General features: G+C 38.4%; 1 protein-coding gene across 5 annotated transcripts in view; it reads left to right on the forward strand.

Annotated features, from left to right (window-relative positions):
- The window catches only part of ECPAS (Ecm29 proteasome adaptor and scaffold), a 117,750-nt gene that overhangs the window by 48,970 nt on the left and 42,661 nt on the right, over window positions 1-26,119 (forward strand). For all 5 annotated transcript variants that reach the window (XM_066367443.1, XM_066367441.1, XM_066367440.1 and 2 more), the window contains 17 exons: window positions 933-1,072; window positions 5,321-5,402; window positions 8,174-8,293; window positions 10,015-10,100; window positions 10,323-10,401; window positions 12,176-12,225; window positions 13,244-13,310; window positions 13,400-13,522; window positions 15,691-15,794; window positions 16,197-16,320; window positions 17,810-17,890; window positions 19,234-19,453; window positions 19,902-19,993; window positions 21,673-21,807; window positions 22,587-22,749; window positions 23,109-23,281; window positions 24,627-24,728. In XM_066367443.1, coding sequence (XP_066223540.1) covers window positions 933-1,072; window positions 5,321-5,402; window positions 8,174-8,293; window positions 10,015-10,100; window positions 10,323-10,401; window positions 12,176-12,225; window positions 13,244-13,310; window positions 13,400-13,522; window positions 15,691-15,794; window positions 16,197-16,320; window positions 17,810-17,890; window positions 19,234-19,453; window positions 19,902-19,993; window positions 21,673-21,807; window positions 22,587-22,749; window positions 23,109-23,281; window positions 24,627-24,728 — 1,941 coding nt within the window. The remainder of the gene's footprint in view (window positions 1-932; window positions 1,073-5,320; window positions 5,403-8,173; window positions 8,294-10,014; window positions 10,101-10,322; window positions 10,402-12,175; window positions 12,226-13,243; window positions 13,311-13,399; window positions 13,523-15,690; window positions 15,795-16,196; window positions 16,321-17,809; window positions 17,891-19,233; window positions 19,454-19,901; window positions 19,994-21,672; window positions 21,808-22,586; window positions 22,750-23,108; window positions 23,282-24,626; window positions 24,729-26,119) is intronic.

Raw genomic sequence — 26,119 nt, forward strand, 5'->3', positions numbered from 1 at the left:
GTCCTCTTTCATGGCTTAAGTTAATGTTTGAGTCTTTTCTGTTGTAGCACTTGTTGCAAGTAAGTTGTGTTGAACAGGAAGAGGGAAGGCAGGCATTTTTATGATGTTTGTATATCTTTTTAAATTGCATCCTTTGTCATTTAATAATTTTAAACTGTATCAATCCTAATTCATATACATAAGAACTATTATATAACTGATTCCTTAAGGTAAAGATAAAGATTTACTTTTCAAGTATATTTCTTTTAAATAGAGTTGTTTTTAGTTAAACTCATAGCTATTTTATATTGCATGAAGTTCTAAGCAGAATCTTTCTTTAGTCTGGGTTTCATTTTAGCCAGTTAATTACATTGAATGTTGTTTGATTAGAAATTCACTTGCACTGAAAAAAGTATATTACAAATTAGATTGTTTTCAGTATGTAAGTATTTTGAGGACAAGAATTAGTATTTTAACAATAGAGTGGAATTTCAAGGGATGTGAGTTTAGTTCCTTTTAAATTGTCATAATCATGAAGCACTTTATTTCTAACATGTCACCATTCTTACCTGGAGGCTCTAAATTTGGACTTGTTCTGTATTGTAAGTAGGAAGTCTGTTTATCAGAATTGTCTTGGAGTTTGAGAGTCTTGAGTTTGAATCCTGCCTTCATCACTTGCTAACTGTGTGTCTTAGTCTCTTAAGCTTTGCCTCACTTTCCTCATCTGAAAAGTGGGTATAATAATATCTCATAGATTGTGAGGATTAAATGAAATCATGACTATATATGGTTTAGTAGAGTTCCTGGCACATTGTAAGCCTAAGTAGGAGCTGCTACTCTTGTTACTATTAATCCTTGGTTTATGGCCTTTCTGATATGTTAAACACTGTTTTTGGTTTGTGGTCTTTGTTTCTCTGATCACTGTTTCTCCTTCCCTTCATTTATATCCACAGTGCAAACTGGGTATAGTGAAATTCATAGAAGCTGAACAGGTGCCTGAACTTGAAGCTGTTCTGCACCTGGTGATTGCCTCTAGTGACACACGCCACAGCGTGGCGACAGCAGCGGACCTGGAACTGAAAAGCAAGCAGAGGTAAACTACACGCATCTCTTCCAAACTCTCAGAACTGAGAAGAGGCTAGGTTTCTAAGAGCTTACCTAGCACATCTTTGTTCTTTTTGCATTCTATTGAATATGTACTGAAACGTTCAGTTTATGTGATCATGAAATATGCCTAATTTGTGATAAGGACAGTTTGCTTAAGAGCAGAATTCTGTATAAGGCAAAGAAGAAAGGCCGTTTGGAGAAGCAATTTAAAACTGGACTGGGTTAGGAAATTACCATAAGAAGTGAGACCTTTGGCTATATAAATGAACTTAAAGAAAGAAAAATGTGAAAACCCTATTATTCTTTTTTTTATTTTGTATTTTTCTCAAGTGAGAAGCAGGGAGGCAGAGAGACAGACTCCTGCATGTGCCCAACTGGGATCCACCCGGCATGCCCACTAGGGGGCGATGCTCTGCCCATATGGGGCATTGCTCAGTTGCAACTAGAACTATTCTAGCGCCTGAGGTGGAGGCCATAGAGCCATCCTAAGCGCCTGGGCCAACTTGGCTCCAGTGGAGCCTTGGCTGCGGGAGGGGAGAGAGAGACAGAGAGGAAGGAGAGGGGGAGGGTGGAGAAGCAGATGGGCACTTCTCCTGTGTGCCCCGGCCTGGAATTGAACCCAGGACTTCCACACACTGGGCTGACGCTCTAGCACTGAGCCAGCTGGCCAGGGCTCCCTATTATTCATTTTTGATTTCCCTCTACCTCAGACCATTTGAGGATGCTTTTAACAAAAGGATATGTAGGTATTATGCTTAATACAGGGAAACTCAGATCCCATGAAAAGAGGTACTGAATAGATGTTAATTCACACAGGAAGAAATACAAATAATAAATAGGGTCATAGAAATATTCTGTATAAGAAATCAAATCGATGTAAAATAAAACAATGGTATACTGGTTTGTACCAATTGCTAGGTAAAATTGTGTAACAGTTGATAACTTCATGTAAGTTTCTATTGAAATCACTGTTTTTATTTTTTTATTTTTCTTCCTTTTAATTTGTTGGGGCGACACTGATTAACAAAATTACACGGGTTTCAGGCGCACAGTTCTACGACACATCATCTGTGCACTGTACTGTGTGTTCGCCACCCCGAGTCTAACCTCTGTTCGTCACCATTTGTCCCCATTCCCTCCCTGCTGCAGGAACCACACTGTTGTCCATGCCCTGGACTTTTCTCCCTTTTTCTCCTTTTGACAAGTACCATATGTTTTTAGTCATATGTGGAATGTAATGAACAAAAACTAACAAGCAAAGTAAGACAGACTGATAGAGCAGGCTGACAGCTATTGGGGTTGTAAGAAAGGATTGAGCAAAAATGAAAGTACTATTTTTATTTGTTGGTTTTCATTATATATTGAAATAAGTTTTGGAAAGCAGTTTGCAGTGAGTAATGAATCATAAAAATATTTATAATCTTTTTTATAAGTCTTCTGGGAATTTATTTAAAAGAAAGTGAAAACTACAATACATGGAACTTGTACAATACAAATGGGTGTAACAGAAAAAGGAATTTAACTTTATTGCATCTGGGAATTTTTTTAAAAGAAGAAAATGATTATATTTAGAAAAATGTTATAGAGTTGCTCATTATTCTTATTTCATATAATTGTAAAAAAAATGGTAAAAAATCAAATGTCCTCAAGAAGGAGATAGTTAAGTAAATTCACTGTGGGTATCTATACGGAATATTATATATCTGCCAAAATAATAGAGTAACATGTAAATTACCTCCAAGGAATGGCAATTAATAAAGCAGAATACAACCTATTATGTGTACTGATTGAAAAATAATGTGCAGAGATGGAAGAATAACATGAAAAATTGAAGATGTTGGAAAAAAATCAAATTATTGAGTAGTTCTTTTATGAATTTATTACTTAAAATTTTTTCCATTGATTTGAGAGAGAGAGAGAGAGAGGAAGGGGGGAGGGCAGAGATAGAGAAGCATTAACTCATTGTTTCACTTAGTTGTCCCATTTAGTTGTGTACTCATTGATTGCTTCTCATACCTGCCCTGACCGGGGATCAAACCCGTGAACTCTGGCACTCTGATTCAACGCTTTATCAACTGAGCCATGTGGCCAGGGCTCCTTACGAAATTTATTTTAATACTTAGTATAACATAAAAGACATTTGAATGTGGATAAGGTAATAAAACTTTCTACAGGTTCCATGTATTGTAGTTTTCTCTTTCCTAAGAAACCAATACAAATAGATGTAACAGAAAAGGGAAATGAACTTCACTGCATCTACAGTTAGCTTGTTGAACTATAAAGTATGTGTGTGGTGCTGGTGGTTGGGAGTGGCTTCCCACTAAGGGCATGTGAAGTGCAGCCTGGAGGAGTGTGTTTGTCCCGGAATTAATTCTGGTCATGCCTCTTGCTGATTCTCTGAATTTGGAAGGTTCACTTAACCTTGCCAGGCCTTGGACTCTGTAAAATAAGAAAGTTGGACTAGAATGTACTTAACATTTCCCCCAAGTCTAAAATTTCTTCATGCTGCTTATAATGCATCTTCCTGGTATCCCTTTCAGGGACTTTATTTGGTTTTGAAGTATCAAAATACTTTCCTTTAGAACTTCTTATTGTGTTTGAACTGGCTCAATTCTTTACATTGTATAATGGAATGGATTGTTGAAAATACAGATGTGGCACTTAAGTATTAGTCTTGGTTTTGTATTAAGTGTGCATATTTCCATATAGTAATATAACATTGTTAAGAGGTAAAAGTACATCGAGAACAATATGTAGATATTATCCCATTCTGTTAAAGGAGAGTTCCAAGGTATCTCAAGTGATGCATCTGTTGATCTTTTTTTTTTTAGATCTATCTACATGCCATAGCCATTCACCTATTTTACATACATAGGAAAGAGTTCTAGAAAAAGGTATACAGCAAAGTTTGTGGTTTCTGAGAAGGAATAGAGAGGGATATAATTGTTTCTGAATTTTTACAACAAACGTAATCAGAAAACTAAAACTAGAAAGATGAGTAGAAGAAATGGTGAAAATTATCCCTAATCATTAACCACTATTAAATTTTTATTTTGTTTTACTATAGTGTTTTGTCATACATCTCTAATCCTGCAATATTTGTGGAAGGGAAACTGGTGGAGCTTGAGGATTAGTTAATAGCAGTAGCTGAGGAAAGATGTAGGTGAATAATAACTAAGCTATAATTGTAGAATGACTTCAGATACTGGAATTGTGAATATCTACGGAAAAGGGCTATTGACAAGCTTTGAAAGAAGAGATGGATTAGAAAAACAGTCAAAGGAGCAGGATAACTTGTGTCTGCACAAACAAAGCATATCTTGAAAGCAGAACCGATGTCAAAAGGCAGAGAGAAGATAGTGGTTAAATCTTGCCAATCAGGTGAAATGCAGGATTGCATTATTAGCTAGATTTACAAAATGACTAGGTGGGAGCTACTGCAGAGGTGGGTGCCAGTTGTCAATCATGTGATGTTCTAATTCACCTTATTGAGGGGCCCACATAGGGATTTATCTTAGTGACTAATGGCAGCAAGACTGCTCTGTAGAATGAGGTGATAAAACTGCAAGTGTGTGCTGGGAGATAAGGAAGAGGGATGCTGGGAATTACAGTGACACATATTAGAGAAATGCGATGGGCTTGAGAGCTTCCTAGGCTTGTGACTTTAAAGGGTGAAATTTTTTTGTCACCCTCCTTATTATTCAGTTTTGAATTTCCAAGTGAGTGATTTTGCAAGTGGTTAAACAGAAGATTCATGTCCCAGGGCTCTTCGCACAAGTGCAGTATGGCTATGCTCTGTTGTACATAATTGGGCCTTTGGATACAATGACTATTGTATCAAAGTGGGATAAATGACTTTTGTTTCTCTCCTTAAAAATTAACTGATGGGCCTGACCTGTGGTGGTGCAGTGGATAAAGCGTCGACCTGGAAATGCTGAGGTCGCCGGTTCAAAACCCTGGGCTTGCCTGGTCAAGGCACATATGGGAGTTGATGCTTCCAGCTCTTCTCTCTCTCCTCTCTCTCTCTCTCTCTCCTCTCTAAAATGAATAAATTAAAAAAAATTAACTGATGGAAGTTAATTCCTTTCCTTGTCTTATAGTATCAATTGCCCATTTGATTTGTGTGCTTTTATTAACTTTTTTTTTGTAACAAATATTGGGGCTATGAATTTTTGAAATCATTGAGGTGGGAGAAGAAAATACTAATGTTCAGTTGTGTTGAAACCTTCTGTAGCTTGATTGACTGGAATAATCCTGCCATCATTAATAAGATGTACAAGGTGTACCTTGGAGATATACCACTGAAGACAAAAGAGGTAGGTTGTTTTTGTTTATTCTTATGTCATCATAAAAAGTACTTTGTTTTATGAGTTCTATATAGTTGAATTTTATTTTCTTTTTTTTAATTTTAATTTTAATTTTTTGCAGCAGAGACAGAGAGTCAGATAGGGACAGACAGACAGGAAGGGAGAGAGATGAGAAGTATCAATTCTTCCTTGCAGCTCCTTAGTTGTTCATTGATTGCTTTCTCATACATGCCTTAACCATGGGCCTTCAGCAGACTGAGTAACCCCTTGCTCAAGCCAGCAACCTTGGGTCCAAGCTGGTGAACCTTGCTTAAACCAGATGAGCATGCGCTCAAGCTGGCAAGCTCGGGGTCTCGAACCTGGGTCCTCTGCATCCCAGTCTTATGCTCTATCCACTGCGCCACCGCCTGGTCAGGCTGAAATTTATTTATTTATTTATTTTGATTTAAGTTGACCCTATGCTGTAGGAAATAATAGTTTTAAGCCATGCTAGTCTAGATAGATTAAAATTTCCTGGTAATTTAGTTTAGCTGACCTGGTGTTTTCAGTTCAGATATGTAATGATGATTGTCTGGATTAGGGGTCAACAACACTTTTTCTGTGATTGTTTTAGGCTTTGCTGGGGACCAGTAAAACTTTGGGGATACTGAAATTTTGGTTTTATGTAGTTTTTATTGTATTATGAAATATTGTTATTTTGATTTTTAAAAAATCATTTGAAAATGTAAAACCTATTACCTCACAATTTTTACTAGGACAGATGTTAGGCCAGATGTAGCCTGTGGGATGTATTTTGTTGACCCTTGGTCTAGAACCTAGAGCAATAGGTAGGTTCTTCTGAAGCCTTGAAGTAAAATGTTGGCTTAATAACATAAGTTACATTTATTTCACCATGTTAAAAAGTGTTCCAAGTCTAAACTCCAAATATACAAGGATGATTTATTTGCTTGTTTTTAAACCATAATGAGTTGTTTTACTGATCACCATAGCTCTAGCAAGATTAAATTGAGTGTGATAAAGCAGAAATTGATTGTGATGTAGCTCTCTGACCCCAATTATTATGGCTGCCCATAATAAATGTGTGTTGGGGAGTGACTTAGCCAGTCACAGAACTGCTCTGGGTCTCCTGGTTTTTGTAAAACATGAAGGGGTTGGATTAGAGCAGTGGTTTTCAGAGTGTGGTTCATGGGCCCTTACTGGGTCACAGAGAGACATTTAGGGGTCTATGACGGCAAGCGGTTATTTGCTTTCTAAAAAATTTTACTGCATTGATATTTGAACTGATGGTGTAAAAGCAATGGCAGGTTTAACTTCCAGGGTCTTAGCATAAATCAAAGCTGTGTCACTAAATAATATTAGCAGTCACTATATTGTTCACTGTCAGCATTTGTGGTAAAAACATAGAAAAAAAGAGAATAAAACCCAGCTTACTTAAGAATATTCTTGATGAAAGTATAAATATTTTAGCTGAAGAGTAGACAGGAAAATTGTGGGTATTGAGGCATATACTTGGCAGATACTTCTCTAAAATGAAAAAAATGAAGCTTCTAGAAAATCAGCATGATTTATTGGCAGTGATAAAAGTTGAGCTTTCAAGAAAAAACTGCAGGGCCCTGGCCGGTTGGTTCAGTGGTAGAGTGTCAGCCCGGTGTGTGGAAGTCCTGGGTTCCATTCTCGGCTGGGGCACACAGGAGAAGTGCCCATCTTCTTCTCCACCCTTCCCCCTCTCATTCCTCTCTATCTCTCTCTTCCCCTTCCACAGCCAGGGCTCCATTGGAGCAAAGTTGGCCCGGGCCCTGAGGACGGCTCCATGGCCTCCACCTCACGCACTAGAATGGCTCCAGTTGCAACGGAGCAATGCCCCAGATGGGCAGAGCATCACTCCCTGGTCGGCTTGCTGGGTGGATCCTGGTCGGGCGCATGTGGGAGTCTGTCTCTCTGCCTCCCTGCTTCTCACTTCAGAAACACACACACACACACATACACCCACCCAAAACCCATGCAGTTTTGGAAAACGTGTATTCATTAGAATGTGTTTGACAGCTTGTCAGTATTTCCTGACTTTTCCGATGAGATTAGTGGTGTCTTTTTCTTTTTTGGATATTTTATTATGAAATACACACTTAAACTCAGTGAGTCAGCATTTCCTAAATGACCATTACTGTTACAGACACATACAAGATGTTTAGATAGACCAGTGGGATTTAGTATGCAAAAGTTCCACGATTTCAAATCCAAATGATTGTTTATCAAGTGTTGGTATAGTATCAAAGAGTATCTTCAGTTACCTGAAAAGGCTAAATTATCCCCACTTTCCATTCATGTATCTGTGTGAAACGTTTTTTTAAAAAATGTTTTACCTTAACATACCACAACAGTTGAATGCAGAAGAGGGTAAAAGAATCCCAGCCCTCTTCCATTGAGGCAGACAATGAAGAGATTTACAGAAAATGTTTGATAATGCCACTTTCAGTACAGTTTGTTTTGGAAAATATAGTTTTTTAAAAAAAATATTTTATTTATGAAAATAAGTAATGGCTTATTTGTTATTAATATTACTTTTAAGTGAATAAGTACTTAAAAATTCCCCAGTTTTAACTTTAGTAAATATTGATAGGTATTCAATATCAAACAAAAGCTTTTTGTAGTCTTTAGTAATTTTTAAGAGTGTAAAAGGGATCGTGAAACAAGTGTGAGAGCCCACTGATTTATATGCATTCTCATGACTTTTTCAGTTCACAATAATTTTGAAGTGTTATAATCCAAAATATTTTCGACAGGGAGCAGTACTGAAGCCAGAGCTGAAACGAGACCCCGTCAGTACGAGAGTCAAGTTAAAGATTGTTCCCCATCTTCTTCGTTCTAGACAAGCTGCGGAAACATTTCCTGCTAACATTCAGGTAATTCCTTCTTTCCAGAGAAATGGCCTGTTTACAACTTTTATCTCTGTTTAAGGAAGAGCTGCATTAATGGATATTTGGGAGGTAGGTTGACGTATATAACAAGATTAATGAGATTTTGTATTTTTTCTGTCTCAAGTTTAGCTGCAGAAATGATTAAAAACTTTTTAGCATATATGCTATATGAAGTTACCATTAGCCCTAAATGTACAGTGATTATCTCGTCAAACTAGTGTTTTTCTGAGTGTTTGGCTTTTCTCCAAAATTGGTTCCACCAGAACTTGGTTACTTCAGTGGAAAAGTGAGTCTTCCTTAACTGAAACCTCACGTGAAGGTGAGCCAAATCCTCTGGATTCTGGCTTCTTCGTGTCTCCTCTCCTTACACCTAATGCTGATATTAACAGAGACCGTCACTTTTGGTTTGGGTTTTGAACCAGGGACCTCGGTGTCCTCGGTCGACTCCGCTCCACCACTACCAGTCAGGCATATTTGTCACTTATTATGACTCTAAAATAGATCCTAAAGTTTTTCACATTCAAAGACACTAAGACCTTTGTCCATCACCCATAAACGTTCTTTTTTAATATTCCCATTTCTAAAGATGGCATTACTGTTCTCCTACATCATTGGCCCAACTCTTTTCTTGATCACCTGTCACAGAATCCTCTCAAGGTAGCTTTTCTTACCAGACACCACTAGCTTGTTAACTAGGCTCATGTTACCTCACTTCGATTTTGAACACATAAAAGCATCTAGCACAATTCACATGTAATGTGTATACCTTGAATTTTTTTCTATAAAACTTTAGTGTTCTAGTTAATTCTTTGCCTCTGTTATCTGACTATATTATTCTATATAATATAGCATTAACATATTAATTTTCCAAATAAAGTCTTCCAAATAATGTAGTACTTGATTATATATTGTTGTATTAGTTTTAATGTATATACTTCACCACTTAACAAGGTTGAGTGCCTTGATAGCAATGCTTGTCTTTTTTGTATCTCACAGCACCTTGTGTAGTGTTGTTTATACAGCAGATACTCAACACTGTACAATCATATGTTGTTAAATGAAATCAGAATACTGTTAGTAGTTTTAGGAAACAGTATGGAGGTTTGTTTTATTTAAGTGCAAGACTATTTTTCTCATAAAATGTAGGACTTTGAGAAGGTTAGATTTCCTTGATGTTGTTTAATATTTGAACCCTTTGGATGCTCCACAGGCCTCATCTGCTTGGTGATATTGTTGCCATCTAGGTGTGACTGCATAATACCCCGACTGTATGCTTTAGAATGCTTTAATTATGATATTTTCCATGAAGCTTTTTAAAAATTACTTGTTCTGAATGACTATATAATTAAGAAAGCTAATTTTCCCCAAATGATCTTATATGCTAGTGTCCTCTGTGTGACATGGAGTGGCAGGATGGTGGCCTATTGCAGTATGTGCTCTGTGTGACTTCCTAGTGATAGACCCAAAGTTTTGCCAACTTGTGAGATCAGCCACCATGTTTGTCATTCTACAGACTGTTGATGGAGCTACTGGTTGGCTTCCTAAGTTTGCCAGCTAAATTGTGTGTGTGTGTTAAAAAGAACTGCATTAATTTTGAAGAACAAGGTATATATAGTACAAGGGATGTGCTGTTGGATCCTAATACTTGAGACTAGTCAATTATTAATATTAGTTGGTGTTCTTGACCACTAGTTTCTTTCTCATAGGTGGTGTATGATGGACTTTTTGGTACAAATACAAATTCAAAATTAAGAACATTATCCCTGCAATTTGTCCATCACATTTGTATAACGTAAGTTTTCCGAACTATTTGATTATAAAGTTTTTAAGCTGTTGGGAGTGTTCAAATGATTCAAGCACAGCTTATCTAGAAAGAAATCATGTTTGTTCATCTTAAAAATATTTTGATTTTGATAGATTAGTTTATTTCAGTTGTCTCTATTTTAATTATGTGAAAAGATACGTAATTATGCGATTCTTACCTTGCTTTGTGTATGTGTGCTATTTTTTTAAGTTGCCCAGAAATCAAGATTAAGCCATTAGGTCCAATGCTTTTGAATGGCCTCACCAAGTTAATCAATGAATACAAAGAAGTAAGTGACTTGTCTCAAATTTTGTTAACATTTTATATTTTTAAAGTATTTTCTGTTATAAATTTTCCTGGTTTACATGTTGGTTTAGTTACAGTTTAATATTGTTCCATCATTTAACATTTATACTTGAAGTAGTGCAGATTGCAGAAATTGCTGGCATCTTTGCCTTTTCTTTTCAAAATAAGTATTAAAAACTGATAGGAATCTTGAGGGGACTTATCACTTTAATATTTAAAAAACAAGTATATTTTTTCTACTTTTAGGCATTGTATAAAAAGGAAGTGAAAAAAATTAAATTTTATTTTATGATTTATTTTTATATGGGTCTATTTGGATTCGCTTATATTGAGAAGCAGTGTTAATTCTTAGGGTCTGAGATTTTACTGATTCAGAATTTTATCAAAACATGCATTCAGTAAATTTTTGATTCCTTAAGCTCAGCTGAGTGAGGCTTCTTTGTGGTAGTGTTTCCAGCCCTGTTGTTTGTCCATGCTGTACATTCTTACCGTCACCAGTATTGCAGGGGAATTTGCTCAGCAAAGGAAGATTTCAGAAACTCTAATTAGTTAGCAGTATTTTCCTAAGTCTTAGCTAAACATGAATGCATGTTTGGAATAGGATAATGATTAAGATTTTGCCACTTGGAGTTAGAATTGAGTTTGAATCCTAGTTTTGTTCTTTGGCGAGTTACTTAAATTCTTGGACCTTTGTTTTTAGAAAAATGGAAATAATCATACCATCTAGTTGGATTATTGTGAGCGTTAACTGAGGTACATACAAATTATTGAACAGGATGAAGGCACATTAGTTGAAGCTATTGTTAGTTAAAGGGCGCTCATTTGTTGTGCCTGATGCGTTGGGGGCAGTGTTAGGCCTGGCTCTCAGATATTCTATTGAATAGTGCTTGTGTGGTTTTTAAGGCCTAGGCACCAGCTTATTTTTATGGCATAGTCAGATGTTTTGGATGGTTGATAGAAGTAAAAATGCTTTGGGGCTTTTCGGGGGAATTTGTATATTTAGAAATAGGTGAGAGAGGCCAGATAAACCACAGGGCTCTAACTCCTTACTTGCAGATGCCAGCTGCGTGTCTTCCCAGTGATGAATCCATAAAGTTGAATCCATTAGAGTGGCCATGTAGGTGTGGGAGAGTGACTCCGATGTTAAATGTAAAACTTCAACTCACAGAAATGTTATTTTGTTTTTAGTAGTCACTCATACAATGGTTTACGTAAAATTATGTAAAATTAATTTGAAGAGGCAACCTCACTAACTCACTTGATGACTGATCCCTTTAATTTTTTTATGGTGGAAGATATGAGAAGTACAGATTTTAAAAGGAATTGCTCACAGCAATTTTGGGTGAAAAAGGGAGGATCTTAGCTTGTTATATGAATAGTGAATTGTCTAAGAAGTTAATAAGCTGTTTTTCTAGTGTGTTAAAGATGAATTTTGGTGTTTGCAGGTTACATAGTGTTGAAGATGTTATGAATTTAACACCAGCTTAGAGAGCCTTTCCATATATGATCACTGCATTTTCCTTTTGTAGTGAGTTGGGATAACGGTTGTGTTTTCCATTTGAGTAGTGTGATGAATTCTGGGTTTGGACTTCGTTTGTTTTGTTCAGATCCTAAGATCATGCAGTTAGGCAGAGTGAGACCAGGTTTACCAAGGAGTAAAATAATGCGTATAATTGCAGCAAAAGGTTTTGCCGTTTACTGTGTTTTTTTTTGTTTTGTCTGTTTTTCGTTCTTTTTTTTTTCTTCCTAATTTCAAGGACCCTAAGCTACTGTCAATGGCATATTCAGCTGTTGGAAAACTCTCCAGGTGAGTAAACTCTTTTTCAGTGAGAGATACCTTGTTGGTAAACCAAGAGAAATTATGTGGCATTAATAATGGATGGAGAATAAGTTTGTTGTGATTCTGAAAGGAAATATATTTAATGGCCATAAGTTGTTCAGAAATGTCTTCATTGTAGCAGGAAAATGATGTGAGAAATTTTAATTTACATTTGAAGATATATTACCATATTAAATGGTAATCTTGAAATGAGGTTTTGAACTAGATTGTATCATAAGGGGTTACATTTTCCTGTATCCTAGAGACACTTGATTGATGTTAAGTGTTCTTGTTGCTAGTCTCTGTAATCCCCATCATCAGGCTGTGCTAGTGATTCTCTTCTCTGATAGGGTTCTATTGATTCTGAGTGGCTCTGTTTCCAAACATGATTTTTTTTCTTCTGCTTAGTATGACTTCCCCTGTCTAGTTCCTCCTGGTTTCCTCTTCCTGCACTGCATTTCCAGGCAGGGGGATAGAGGTGCAGCATCCTCATTGGCACCAGGTGCTGCTTTTAGCCCCCATGCAGGTCCTGTTTCGGCCCGTGTAGAACAGAGCTTGCTCTTCTTTCTGTTGCAGGGAAAGGAGCTTCAGGGCTCAGAAAAAAAGCCACCCGAGTTCAACTGATACAGCCAGGGTTGTCAGCAGACCTTCCTTGTCTGCTGGCAAGAATAGTGAAGCCCCTGATCACAGTAGCCTTTAGTTTAAATAGCAGTTTGGTCTTAATTACCTATTTTCTTTATATTAAAATCAGAAATGTTAACTGAATGCATGGAATTATAAAAAGGAAATATATAGATAATGTGTATATTATTAAGGGTTACTTGGACTAGACAGCTGAGGGATTAAATATTTACTTATAAGAATGTTTGGCTTTCTGGGTGGACCTACGTAACATGGTGTTCAGAGATGAAATTGCAAGTTCAGGAAAATTTGTGTTTGATTTTGTTGTTTTTTTTCATCTCACAGAAATTCACGGTAGTAACGATGGTCTTGTATTCTCTTGCAGTCGAATGCCCCATTTATTCACTAAGGACATAGCTCTTGTGCAGCAGCTCTTCGAAGCTCTATGTAAGGTAGGGAAACAACTGGCAGATATGCTTTCTGTTTGGATGCTCGCCTGGAAACCCAGTGGGGAGGGAAACACTCTCTGTTATCTTTATAGGAGGAGCCTGAGACTCGACTTGCTATTCAAGAAGCATTATCTATGATGGTTGGAGCTTATAGCACTTTGGAAGGAGCACAGCGAACTCTTATGGAGGCACTTGTAGCTTCGTATTTGATAAAGGTGGGTCCACCTGTGTGAACTCTGATACTGGTAGTATATGCAGTTTACGTTTTTAGAAGCAAACTTTAACTTGTGCTGTTTTCTTTAATTATTTTGATAATTAAGAGGCATATTTTCTCTCGATTGGACTGTGATTTAATTCTTTGCGATGGAAATCTGATTTTAGGGGAGAAGAGGGAGTGATTGTCACAGGAGCTCTATGTTTAAAACCTTCCACTGTAGGAAAGCTGTTCCTAAAGTCATGTTCTCCAGGTTGCAAGTATGTTGTCTTAACTGGCAGCTGTGCACTACAGCCCACTGGGGTCGAGTTCTCTAGGTGACATGGGGTAGCTGAGAGAAGGAAAGACAAAGCTTATATATCACAGTAAGGCGGTAGGAAGTAAGCCAGTACCGGTGCAGTGTCGTCTTCCTTCTGGTCCTCTCTGAGTTCCATGGGCATTTATAGGAGAGTTTTGAATATCTGTAGTGATATACACATATACTCACATATGTAAACATACTGTACAATGTACAATGTGTTTGTTTTCTTTAGTTCTTTGTCCTCCATTTCCATGAGTAGAAAGTGAGGGAGATTAGAGAAGGGAATGATGTCAGAAGTATTGGTGAGATTAATATAAATTACATTTGCTGAGATTTGGCTGACATAAATATGTCAGCCAAATAATATATTGAGAGGATTATTATTAAAGATTCACAAAGTTATCTGGTTTCTGTTGAACTATGACAGGATAATTACGTACACTCATAAAGCTTTATATAGAGAGTCTCATTGTCAAATGCTCTTGGTGTACATGGTTCATGGTCGTATATCATGGACAAAGAAGTATAGGCTTCTTTGGAAGGTCAGAATACTTAAACGTTTTTCTAAATAGCTGTACAAGGAAGTGTGATGCTTGTATAACACAGGTGGGTGCTGCTTGTATTTGTGCAACCAAGCCAGAGGCAGTTTACTTTCTTAGTGTTTATGTTTAAGGCAACCAGACCCTAGGCTACATAATTGAGACTAGTCCTTAATATCATCACTCTTTCCAGTAGTTCAAGGAGGGCTAAAGAGCAGGAGTAACTGAATGAATGGGATGCTAGGTATTTCTTAGTCTCTCTCCTCTCACTTGTGTTGTGTCTGGAGGAATGACCTAGGGGAGGTACATGAAAATAAAGCTTTAGCATCAATAGGTCATACAACTGGTTTCTGGATTGAATTTTGTATTCATGGATTATTAATCTATTTAAGTTGATTGACTATTATTTACATAGTTGCAACTTTGCTTTGGAGTCAGTTTTACTTTAGAGCTAACCTGAAAAAGCTCGAGATATTTTGCTTCAAATTTGTAAGGATTCCAAGTTAACTCTGTTTATGTTCCCTACAAAATATCCGACTTTCACCCTTGCGGACTCTTTTAGAGTTGAGGAAGCAGAGGCGGAGGTCAGAAGCTGTCACGTGGCCCTGGCCGGTTGGCTCAGCGGTAGAGCGTCGGCCTGGCGTGCGGGGGACCCAGGTTCGATTCCCGGCCAGGGCACATAGGAGAAGCGCCCATTTGCTTCTCCACCCCCTCCCCCTCCTTCCTCTCTGTCTCTCTCTTCCCCTCCCGCAGCCAAGGCTCCATTGGAGCAAAGATGGCCTGGGCGCTGGGGATGGCTCCTTGGCCTTTGCCCCAGGCGCTAGAGTGGCTCTGGTTCTCTGGTCAGGGCAGAGCGACGCCCCGGAGGGGCAGAGCATCGCCCCCTGGTGGGCAGAGCATCCCCCCTGGTGGGCGTGCCGGGTGGATCCCTGTCGGGCACATGCGGGAGTCTGTTTGTCTCTCCTCGTTTCTAGCTTCAGAAAAATACACACACACACACACACACACAAAAAGAAGCTGTCACGTGACCATAGTCCCGGGGTGGGCTACGGATGTGCATGCACAGAGAGGTTCTCCCACTGCAGTGTGTGCAGGTTGTCCTGCTGTACTGGGAAGGTCCGCTTAGGTCCTAAAGGTACAGAGGCTTTTAAACAACATTACTAAGATTTTAAATAACTGCTTTTTTAAAATTTAGACATTTTTATTGAAATAGCAACTTACATTTTGATTGTTTACAATTAAGATGTCTTATCTTGACTGGAATGAGTAGTTGGTAATTTTTTTTAATCTGTGTTTTTGTGTGTGTGTGTGTGTTTATGTGTCCAAAAGCCTGAGGTTCAAGTTCGACAAGTGGCTGTGAAATTTGCCAGCACAGTGTTTCCCTCAGATCATATACCTTCCAGATATCTGCTCTTACTAGCTGCAGGAGATCCGTAAGTTTTAAAAGGTGTTAATTTGAATTCGGGTTCATTTTAAAGTTATTTGAAAATTGCTAAAATTATGTTGTTTGCAGTGTTGGTCTGTGGAATTTAGAAGCAATTTATTAGAGTTCAAAGTATGGCCCTTAGTATGATATAAACCTGTAGTCATAGGCCTCTCTTGTTTTTTACCTGTGGATAAAATTCAGAGATACAAGCAACATAACTTCAAAGCTCATGAAATTTCCAGAAAGAAGTAATTTCTTATAGTGTATCTTATGACTGTTTAGCTAGACAAGAATATATTTAAGATATTTTCTCAGAACCCCAGCTGCCAAGTAAGATTGTTGTTCTTAGTATTAAAATGATCGTTCTGCAATTGGTGAAATTTATTTTTTGTTCTTATTTGTCTGAAAGACGGGAAGAAGTTCATGGAGAAGCACAACGAGTATTAAGGTGTCTTCCTGGTAAAAACAGAAAAGACAATGCTTCTAAGCAGATGCCTTCTTTCCCAGAAATGGTGTATTATATCCAAGAAAAGGTATGGCATTCAACCTCAGATAATTAGTTTGAGTTATGTAATGGATGATGAAAAGAAACATACATCTTTTAGGTGACACACTTAAAATGTTATCACTAAGGGATGAATAGTAGTCTAGTTTCTAACAATGTCAATATTCACAATAAGAAGAAGGTACAAAATGAGGAGAAAAATATAATTCTCAAATGTAATTCATCTTTTTCCAAATCTGAATTGCTTACAGTTCCTTATATGTTCTTCAACACTTTGGCTGTATTTGAAAATTTTCCCCTTGGTCTGACATGCTTAAAAATACATCTTCTTTTTTTTTATTTTTAGTGACATTATTTAAGATGTCATAAGTTTAAGAATGATGCAGGGAGCAGTTCAGATTTTTTCCATTATGAACATAAGAGAACACATCTGCTTTTGCAAGTCTCTTGTTTTTGCATTGTTCTCTGCTGATAGGTCAGAGGGCATGGGCAGTCCTGACTGCCAGCCCTGATCCTGTTCTACTTTTTACATCAGTGTTTCTTTGAGTGTGCTGGGGGGTGGTCTAGCATATTCCACTTCTACTGGTGGTCCTGGCTTTTTGCTCAGATAGACATCTTAAGGGAGTGGCGGTCCAGTACTAAGTAGCTGTGATTCTCTTCTCCATAGTACAGTCACATTTGTGATCAGAAGATGCTCTTGGGCTCATATTTTGCTCCTGCCTCCGTATTAATGAAAAGATCTGGCATGCAGTGCCCTGCAGTGCCTGTGTCAATAGATGCCTAGACTAGGTTTATTCTTTTTAAACAAGCCAGTGAAAACACAAGGAAGAAAATGCAACATACTTATTATTTTTTGTTTTTTTGTTTCTTTTTTTTCTTTGCTAGAGGGGTACAGATAGACAGGGACAGACAGACAGACAGGAAGGGAGAGAGATGAGAAGCATCAACTCATAGTTGTGGCACCTTAGTTGTTCATTGATTGCTTTCTCATATGTGCCTTGACTAGGGGGCTCCAGCAGAGCAAGCAACCCCTTGCTCAAGCCAGCGACCTTGGGCTCAAGCCAGTGACCATGGAGTCATGTCTATGATCCCATGTTCAAGCTGGTGAACCTATGCTTAAGCCAGTGGTTTTGGGCTCAAGCCAGTGACTTTGGGCTCACGTCAGTGACCTTGGGGTCAAGTCAGCGACCGTGGGGTCATGTCTATGATCCCATGTTCAAGCCAGTAACCCTATGCTCAAGCTGGTAAGCCCACGTTCAAGCTAGCAACCTCGGGGTTTTGAATCTGGGCCCTCAGTGTCCCAGGCTGACACTCTGTCAACTGCTCTACCTCCTAATCAGGCTCATTTAGGGTTTGATGGATATGAACAATCAGCATGATTAATGGAAAAATGTTTTAATTAGAAAAAACAATAGCAGACAATAATGTAGCTAGAAGTACAATTATTTTTGAATTGAGGAAGGACACATATACTTTATTTTTCAGTAATTGTGTTTGTTTTGGGCTTATTTTGTTAGGCTTCCCATCGAATGAAAACTCCAGCCAAGTATATGACTGGGACCACTGTCCTTCCATTTAACCCAGCAGCCTTTGGAGAGGTAGGATTGACTTATATTGCTATTTTGCTTTCTCTAAAGAGTCTAAAAGACAGTGTCACACCTAAAGAGATGCCTGTGAATTTTTTGTGTTCTAGATACTCATATTGTGGTGTCATTGTTCTTGATGGTTGTTTGTTAGAAATACAGTATTGGTAATTGGTATTATTTTAATTCCTAGTGGAGTCTATAAACATATTTTCCTCAGTGAGATTCTCCGTGAAGGAACTGGATGCTCCACATTGATTTCTATTGGGATTTTACAGCAAATAAGATTGGAATTTTAAAGTCAACAATGTGTTGAGGTTGGTTGGGTTGTCCAGTTTTGAAGGTTGGCAAGAGATTCATTTACCACATTTAGTAGTGGAAATTCTATTGTTTAGGTTATTGACTTGCATTAATTAAATGACAAGAGCAAGTTTTACTTACAGTGAAATTGCTGCCTATCCTATTTTAACTGTCAAGGCAAGAGCTTTCAGAGGTCTTCTTAGTAGCCAGTTTGTATCAGAGGTTTTATGTTGTTATATTTACTCTTCCATACATGATTGGAACCCACTTTCTCAAATTCTTTGTTAGTGGAGATTAAATACAAGTGGAGTTTCAGAGGAATAGATCATTTGCCTCTGGTTTCTACTCAGTCTCTCTCATACTCACACACACCTTTTAAAAATATATATAATGGTTTTCATTGTAATATTTTAGACTCTTAAAAGTTGAGTTTGCATTTTAACTCTGTTGAACGGCACTAAAGAACACTCTTTGGATTTATAAATCTTGTTAGGTAAATTTTGCTCCATGGTAATTTCAGTTAATATATTGAGTAATGTTTTTCAGCTTCTGTGAGGATTCTTTTTTGTATCTTCCTGAAGTTGGAAATGGGGAGGCAGTCAGACAGACTCCCCCATGCGCCCGACTGGGATCCACCCGGCACGCCCACCAGGGGGCGATGCTCTGCCCACCTGGGGCATTGCTCCGTTGCAACCAGAGCCATTCCAGCGCCTGAGGCAGAGGCCATGGAGCCATCCTCAGTGCCCGGGCCAACTTTGCTCCAATGGAGCCTTGGCTGTGGGAGGGAAAGAGAGAGACAGATAGGAAGGAGAGGGGGAGGGGTGGAGAAGCAGATGGGCACTTCTCCTGTGTGCCCTGGCCGGGAATCGAACCCAGGACTCCTGCACGCCAGGCCGACGCTCTACCACTGAGCCAACTGGCCAGGGCTGTGAGGATTGTTGAATAGCTTTATGAAGGAGATAGGGGAATCAAAACCGGAGGCTGTCACTTTGAGGAATATCCTCCCACACTGGTTTTTTGAAAAACGTACCTGATATTCTTCTTCCCTTGGTGTTTAGATAGTTCTTTACCTACGAATGTGCCTAGCTCACAGTGCAGGAGTGGTGCCCACCTCTCAGAGTTTGGCGGATATGCAAGATCATGCCCCGGCCATTGGACGCTATATACGGACTTTAATGTCGGGCAACCAGGTGGCATCCTCGTCATCTAAGAGTGGAGAAACCAACCCTGTTCAGATCTACATTGGCCTGCTTCAGCAGCTGTTAGCAGGTGTTGGAGGTAGGAGGTTGTGATGCTGAGGACAGATATTACAGCACTTAAGAAAAAATCTGCTTTTGAACTCAGCTAAGAATATATAGCAAAATTATTTTCTCTCTTCACCCCTGTAATTGAACATTAGTCTTTGTTTCTTTTCTAAACTTACATAATTCATCTTTGATGCATTCTCTTTTCAAAAATAAATGGTAATCATGAATAATACATTTTTACTTTGGAAGTGGGTGTGGAGAACAGAACATCTTTGTATAGATAACTAATCTGTAAATTTGCTGTATTGCATCACACCCTGTATTTAGGTTAAAATTTTTATTTTGTAGACTGGGGATTGCCTCCTAAAGCAGTAGCCTTATCCCTTACAGGCATTTAGTGATCCCTGAATGTTTATTGAAATGTTCTATTCTCTTTCTTCTATTGAAATTAAAATAGTTCTGAATGCTTTCTTATTTAGGTTTGCCAGTCATGTACTGTCTCTTGGAAGCTGTCTCAGTGTATCCAGAAAAGCTGGCTACCAAATTTGTGGACAAAATAGAATGGATAAAGGTATGTCCTGGGCCTGCATATTTCCCTTTGACGTGTCAGTCTCATGACTGTATCTTCCTACCAGTGTTCCTGTGACCTGGGCTGCCTTCAGGTCATTTTGAAAACTCATCATCACACACTTCCTGAGAAGCATGTAGGTCATTGCATCTCAATGATCCATCTAGTCAGAGTGGGAGAAGATTGAGTCATATGAGTAAAAGAGAGTTATTTTTCAGTTTTTTAAAGTTTAATAGATTTTTATAGTTTAAATAAAAAATATGTAGATGTCTCCTTTCCATAACTGTCTCCCACCTACCCAGATCCCCCAGCTTCCTGTCCTTTCCCCTCTCACTGGTAAATGCACACAAATATACATGGGTCATCACTTATTTATAGGTGGTGTACCTTGTAGAGTGTACTTATGTGTGATACACAAATAAAAGTTAGCATTTGTTGTTTTTCTCCCTCCTTTGATGCAGGCAGCATAGTTATCCCTTGGTTTTGTGCCTTACCTTGTTTCACTTAATGCTGGAACGTGGCAGTGTGCCTGTGTAACTGCAGACAGCATCCTCTTGAGCAGTGCCATTGTTTTCTTCTGTTTGAGTGCACCATGCCCCTTTTAGATCCTTCCTGATGGTCACTGAGGGCACTTCCAGTCTGCTGCAAGGAGCAGTCCGTCCATTTGAAGATGAGGAAGGATATTTTTTAGGTGGATTCCTAGAAGTGGAGTTTAGGACATGGCTTTAGCAACTTAGTGCTCGTCCACATGAGCGGTACCAGTTTACACTCTCGCCAGCTCTGCAGAAGGGTGTTCTTGTCCCACGGTCACACCACAGCAGGTTTAGGAATAAAAATACAAGATGCCCAGTTGAATTTGAATTTCAGTTACAATGAATAATTTTCTTAGTACAGCTATGGCCCTTATAGTTTTATATACTTCTTGTTCTACATAGTGCAGATCTTTTTGAGTTATGGTTAAAGGTACAGCTTATCTCTTCACTTGTGAAAGCACAAATGGAACTTACCAAGACGTGAGTTTTACACTTTCCTGGAAATTCTGCTCTCATGAAATTTTTTTTAATTTAGAAAAGGTTTTTGTTCTTTGTGAATATTTGCTGATTTTAAAATGATGTTTGAGTTTTTAACTTTTGATCTTGTGGATCAGGGGTCCTCAGACTACTAGTCCATGTGCCAAAATCTGGCCTAATTTTATATGGCCTAAGGCCAAGAATGGTTTTTACAATTTTAAATGGTTGAAGAAATCAGAAGACAAATAACATTTATTGCCATGTGAGAAGTAGAATGTCCATGGAGTTTTTTTGGAACACAGATACACATGTTTATTGTCTGTGGCTGCTTTTGCACTATGATGACAGAATGGAGTTGTGACAGAGACCATATGGCCCACAAAGCCTATTTGGTTCTTTACAGGAAACATTTGTTGAACCTGTTTGGAAGCATCTGTGTGTTGATTCCACCTTTTTTATACTTTGTGTCTTTGGTGGACGTGCATAGAAGAAGATTCTGGTATATATATTCTGGTATATAACTTTTGAAATAATAACTTGTGTTTCTTTCTCATTGATGCCAATAGATTGAACAATATAGTGTGTCATTTATTCTTTTAATCTTAAATGTTAGATATTATCAGCAGGAAGATGAATATATATCGTGTATATTTCTTTTTCTGCACTGCTCAGAGTCTGATGAACAGCAGTAAAGAAGAGATGCGTGAGTTGGCAGCGCTGTTTTATTCGGTGGTGGTGTCGACAGTGTCGGGAAATGAGTTGAAGCCAATGGTAGAGCAGCTTATAAAGACTACAAAAGATAATCATGTATGTTGCCAGTATGGTCTTCATTCTGTTTTTGTGGGAGATAGAATTCTACAAATGCATCTAATGTATTTTTATTTCTTGTGGTCTCTTTCGTAAAATGAACTTTTATGATTGTAAAGATGAAGTGTGATAGATAATATATTGATTAAGTCAGTTTATTCAATAAATTTGAGGACCTGTGTCTGATAGGCAGTTTTAGGTGCTAGAAATGTAACAGGGAGTAAACACAGGTGCTGCTGTCTGTGTTTATGCCTGTCCAGTCAGAAAACACAGGTTTCAAGTATGATATTTTAGAACCCTGCGCTTTCAAGTATTTTATTGCCTACCTTGGTTTTGGAGGTTTTAGCAATTAAAGGTTCTGTTTAATGTTTTTGGTTAGCAATTGGGAGAAATTATTATAGTGTAGTTATATATGTTACATAAGTGCTATAAGCTAGAAGGTAGTTTGGGTACTGCGGCAACATGCAAGAGAGTCACCTCACCCAGAGTTGGAGAGGGAGTGGGAAGTAGGGAATCTAAATCTTGAAGTGAATCAAGACTCAGCTTAAGTTCTTGGAATTATCTGTGTTGGAAACTCAAAGTTTCTCTTGTTCCTTAAGTCTGATTCATTAGCATCCAGTAGAATCTGAAAAGATCACTTTATTCTTTGGCTTTATGTTTTGTTGAGATGACTAAAAAACACACTGTTATTTCAGTGTGTTCTTGCACATGTCAGAGAGAGAGAGAGAGAGAGAGAGAGTGAGAGAGAGAGACATTTGCTATTGTGTTGTTAATCTCAGAGCCCAGAGATACAGCATGGATCCTTGCTTGCCTTGGGATTTACAATAGGAAGATATTTGGCTAAAAAGAAAATGAGAATGGCAGAGCAGCAAGACCTGGAGACCAGTGCCGATTTCCTGCCCGAACAAGAGGAACTCATTCGGAGCGCCACAGAAACAATAGGTAAATCAATGTGTTCATGCTGACATGGATGTTGCAGGTTTTGAATTAGGTTAAAATTTAACGTAGCATTTTAATTTTTTTTTACAGCAGTGTGAACTTTAAAGGCACAAGCCTTACTTGATGCTAAATTCTGTTTTTAATAACAATAAAAGTTACTGTACTTTTGTGGACTTTCTTTTCTGTAATTTTTTATATAATGGATGATTATGTTATAGGAAAAACTTTAAATATTAAATAAAGGACACTGTGCCGTTTCCATGGTTTTTATGTTTTACTGACTAAAAAAATCGTGAGTACATTGCTTTGACTCACAAGGATAATAGTATTGTAGTCTCAATTTTGTCTAAATGTGCTCACAGGATCATTTTTGGACAGTACATCGCCCCTCCTAGCAATTGCTGCTTGTACGGCGCTGGGGGAAATTGGCAGGAATGGCCCGCTCCCTGTCCCCAGTGACGGATCTGGCTTCACCAAGTTACATCTTGTGGAAAGCTTGCTGAACCGGATACCCTCCAGCAAAGAAACAAATAAGGCAAGTCTCTTCCTTTTTTCCTTCTCTTGAAATTTTTATTCATATATATGTGCAAAAATAATTGTAATGAGCACTGCAGCTGTAAGGATTGACTGTGAAAAGGACTGATGAAGAGGAAAATCTGGATTACTAATTTTGAGGTAGGGATGATTCATTCGTAACCCTTGTGCACGCAGCATTTGACCCAATCACTCCAGTTTAGGTGCCAGCTAGGAAGAGCTGGGTAAAGTGTTAAATGCATCAGGTCATTCTTTTGTCACCCAAAAGGTGGATAATAAAGTGTCAAATAATGTGAAGATTTTTGTTATTTCAGACCAAATCTAAGCCTTGACCCCCTGCAGCCAGTCTGATTTTAAGAAGTCTGGGCATTAGTAAGCAGTGTGAGTAATCTGTGAGGGAAAGGACATTTGTAGTTTTTTAGTTTTAGGTAAAAATTTTTATAGACTTTAAAACATTTCCTTTGTGTTCAAAGCACCTCAGTGTTGAAATACAAGAAAATTTGATGGGCAGCAAAACAGTTGACTACAACTTATAATGTCATCTTATTCTTGGTAGGGTTGCTGTTTAAATCATTCTGAGATGATCAGAAGCACAGTTTGTCCTTATTAAGTAATCATTAGCAACCATTGCTGAGCACCTGTAATGGGCAAGGCTTCTGCTAAGTGCTTTACATACATTCATTAGTCGGATCCTCCAAAACTTCTGGTGAAGTAGTTCCAGTGTCATCTGTGTTTTTCAGGTGAAGAAATAGAGTCACAGAGAGGTGAAACATTTGCATAGATTACATACCTGTAAAGGCTATGGAAATGGTCAGGCTGTATGATTTGATCTTAGGTCCTTTGGGCCTGGAACTACATTTATAACTGTTACAGTTTGAAGGAAAAACCTAGGTAAAGGTTTTCTTCTTCCTTCTTTTGCAGCTGTGGGTCCTTAATGGACTCAGGATTTTTTAAAAAGATGTTATTTATTGATTTTACATTGTGGGGGCAAGAAGTATCAACTCGTACTTGCTTCACTTTAGTTATTCATTGCTTACTTGTTGCTTCTCATATGTGCCTTGACCAGGCAAGCCCAGGGTTTCAAACCAGTGACTTCAGTGTTCTAGGTTGATGCTCTGTCCACTGAGCCACCACAGGCCAGGCAATGGACTCAGTTTTATGTCTTTTGCCTGTCAGTGTCCTATAGACATAATTCTGTAAAATTGAATACTTAAAAAAAAATCTAACACTACTGCTGTATTACAGTTAAACAGACTGCCCCCTTCCTGCCATCTTACTTTGGAAATATTCTTCTGGGATAAAGCTGTTATATACTTCGTTTAAAAAACAATTTTCCCTTCTTCTAGATGAAAGAACGAGCAATCCAAACACTTGGATATTTTCCAGTTGGGGATGGAGATTTTCCTCACCAGAAACTCCTCTTGCAAGGGCTGATGGATTCTGTTGAGGTATTTATATTGCTATCTCATTATTAGTCATTCAAACAAGACATTTCTTTTTTAGTTGGAATATTGCATGTTCTGAAGTTTTAACTTAAATTTTTATTTATTTATTCACCAAGTATTTACTGAGTGCCAGCCTTGAGCTCATCACTATGGTTGGCATAGCATTGACTAAATCACTTAACTGGGAAGTTCTTTTCTCCTCATTTTTGAGTAAAGTATAAAGTATAGGAAATCTACGCTGTTGGGTAGATGTGGGTCGTGGGTGCTGATAGTCCGGTTGTTATTTTATCTGATGACTTAGCTCTGACCTCCAGTGTGTTGAAGACCTGCCATTTGACAGCGGCTGGCCCAGTGTGGTACTTGTCATATAGCACAGGCTGATCTGGACCTTGATCCAGCTTTGATTTTTTGTTGTTAAATTTTTATTTATTGACTTTGAGTGAGAGAGGGAGAGAGAGAAACAGCAACTTGTTGTTCCCCCACTTATCAGTTGATTCTTATATGTGCCCTGACTGGGGATTGAACCTGCACTGTTGGCATGTTGGGATGATGCTCCACCCTACTGACCCACCTGACCAGGGCCCAGCTTTGATTCTTGCCACTCACATTTTTGTACACCAGCTTCTGCATCCTTTGCTCTGAGCTTTTGAAGGGCCCGTACTTCCTTCTTTCTTGGGTCGTTGCTGTGTCCCTTGAAAAGCCTGCCCTGACTCTTCAACCTAGAGTACCTTCTTTAGTTATTGGTGCTGTCATGACCCTCCATTCTCTTTCTTCACAGCATGCATCACAGTGTCTAATGGTCCACTAGCCTGAAGGCAAAGTCTGTTTTGCTCCTCTATAAAACAAGTGCCTAGCAGTGTGACTGTTAATGGTAGGACCTCAGTAAACGCTGGTGGAGTAACCGAACCTGATGAGACATTTGTATATAAAGCAGTAGACTCATAAAGGAGGTATGGGCACTTCTGTCAGGAGAATTGGTGTGGGTTTTGTTGAGGTGAGGCTGCTGTTGGCCCTTGAAGGATGGAGGAGGAGAGGGGAGAGTTGGGGCCGAGGACAAGGCAGCAGAGTGACAGAGTCAGTATTTAAATTCAGGTCTCTGGATTCTGACCTCCATATTTGAAGGTGATTTTTTGATCGTGAATTATGCCCACATCAGGTTCTTCCTGGATGTCACTGACTTTGTAACCACTTGGGGAAAGCTTATAATAACTACTTGTCCATCTTTCACTTTTTTTTAATTTATGAGAGAGCAGGGTTTCTTCTAGTTTTGTTTAAATACATGAAGGTTTATTTGTAATTTTAACTTGCTGTTGAAACCATTAAGAGTTTAGAAGTATAGAATGAAAAAATGCATCAATCAGAAGCAAATAGCTTCATAGGACAAAGTCTTAAAG

The sequence above is a fragment of the Saccopteryx leptura genome, chromosome 2 (assembly GCF_036850995.1).
Source record: "Saccopteryx leptura isolate mSacLep1 chromosome 2, mSacLep1_pri_phased_curated, whole genome shotgun sequence".
Taxonomy (NCBI): domain Eukaryota; kingdom Metazoa; phylum Chordata; class Mammalia; order Chiroptera; family Emballonuridae; genus Saccopteryx; species Saccopteryx leptura.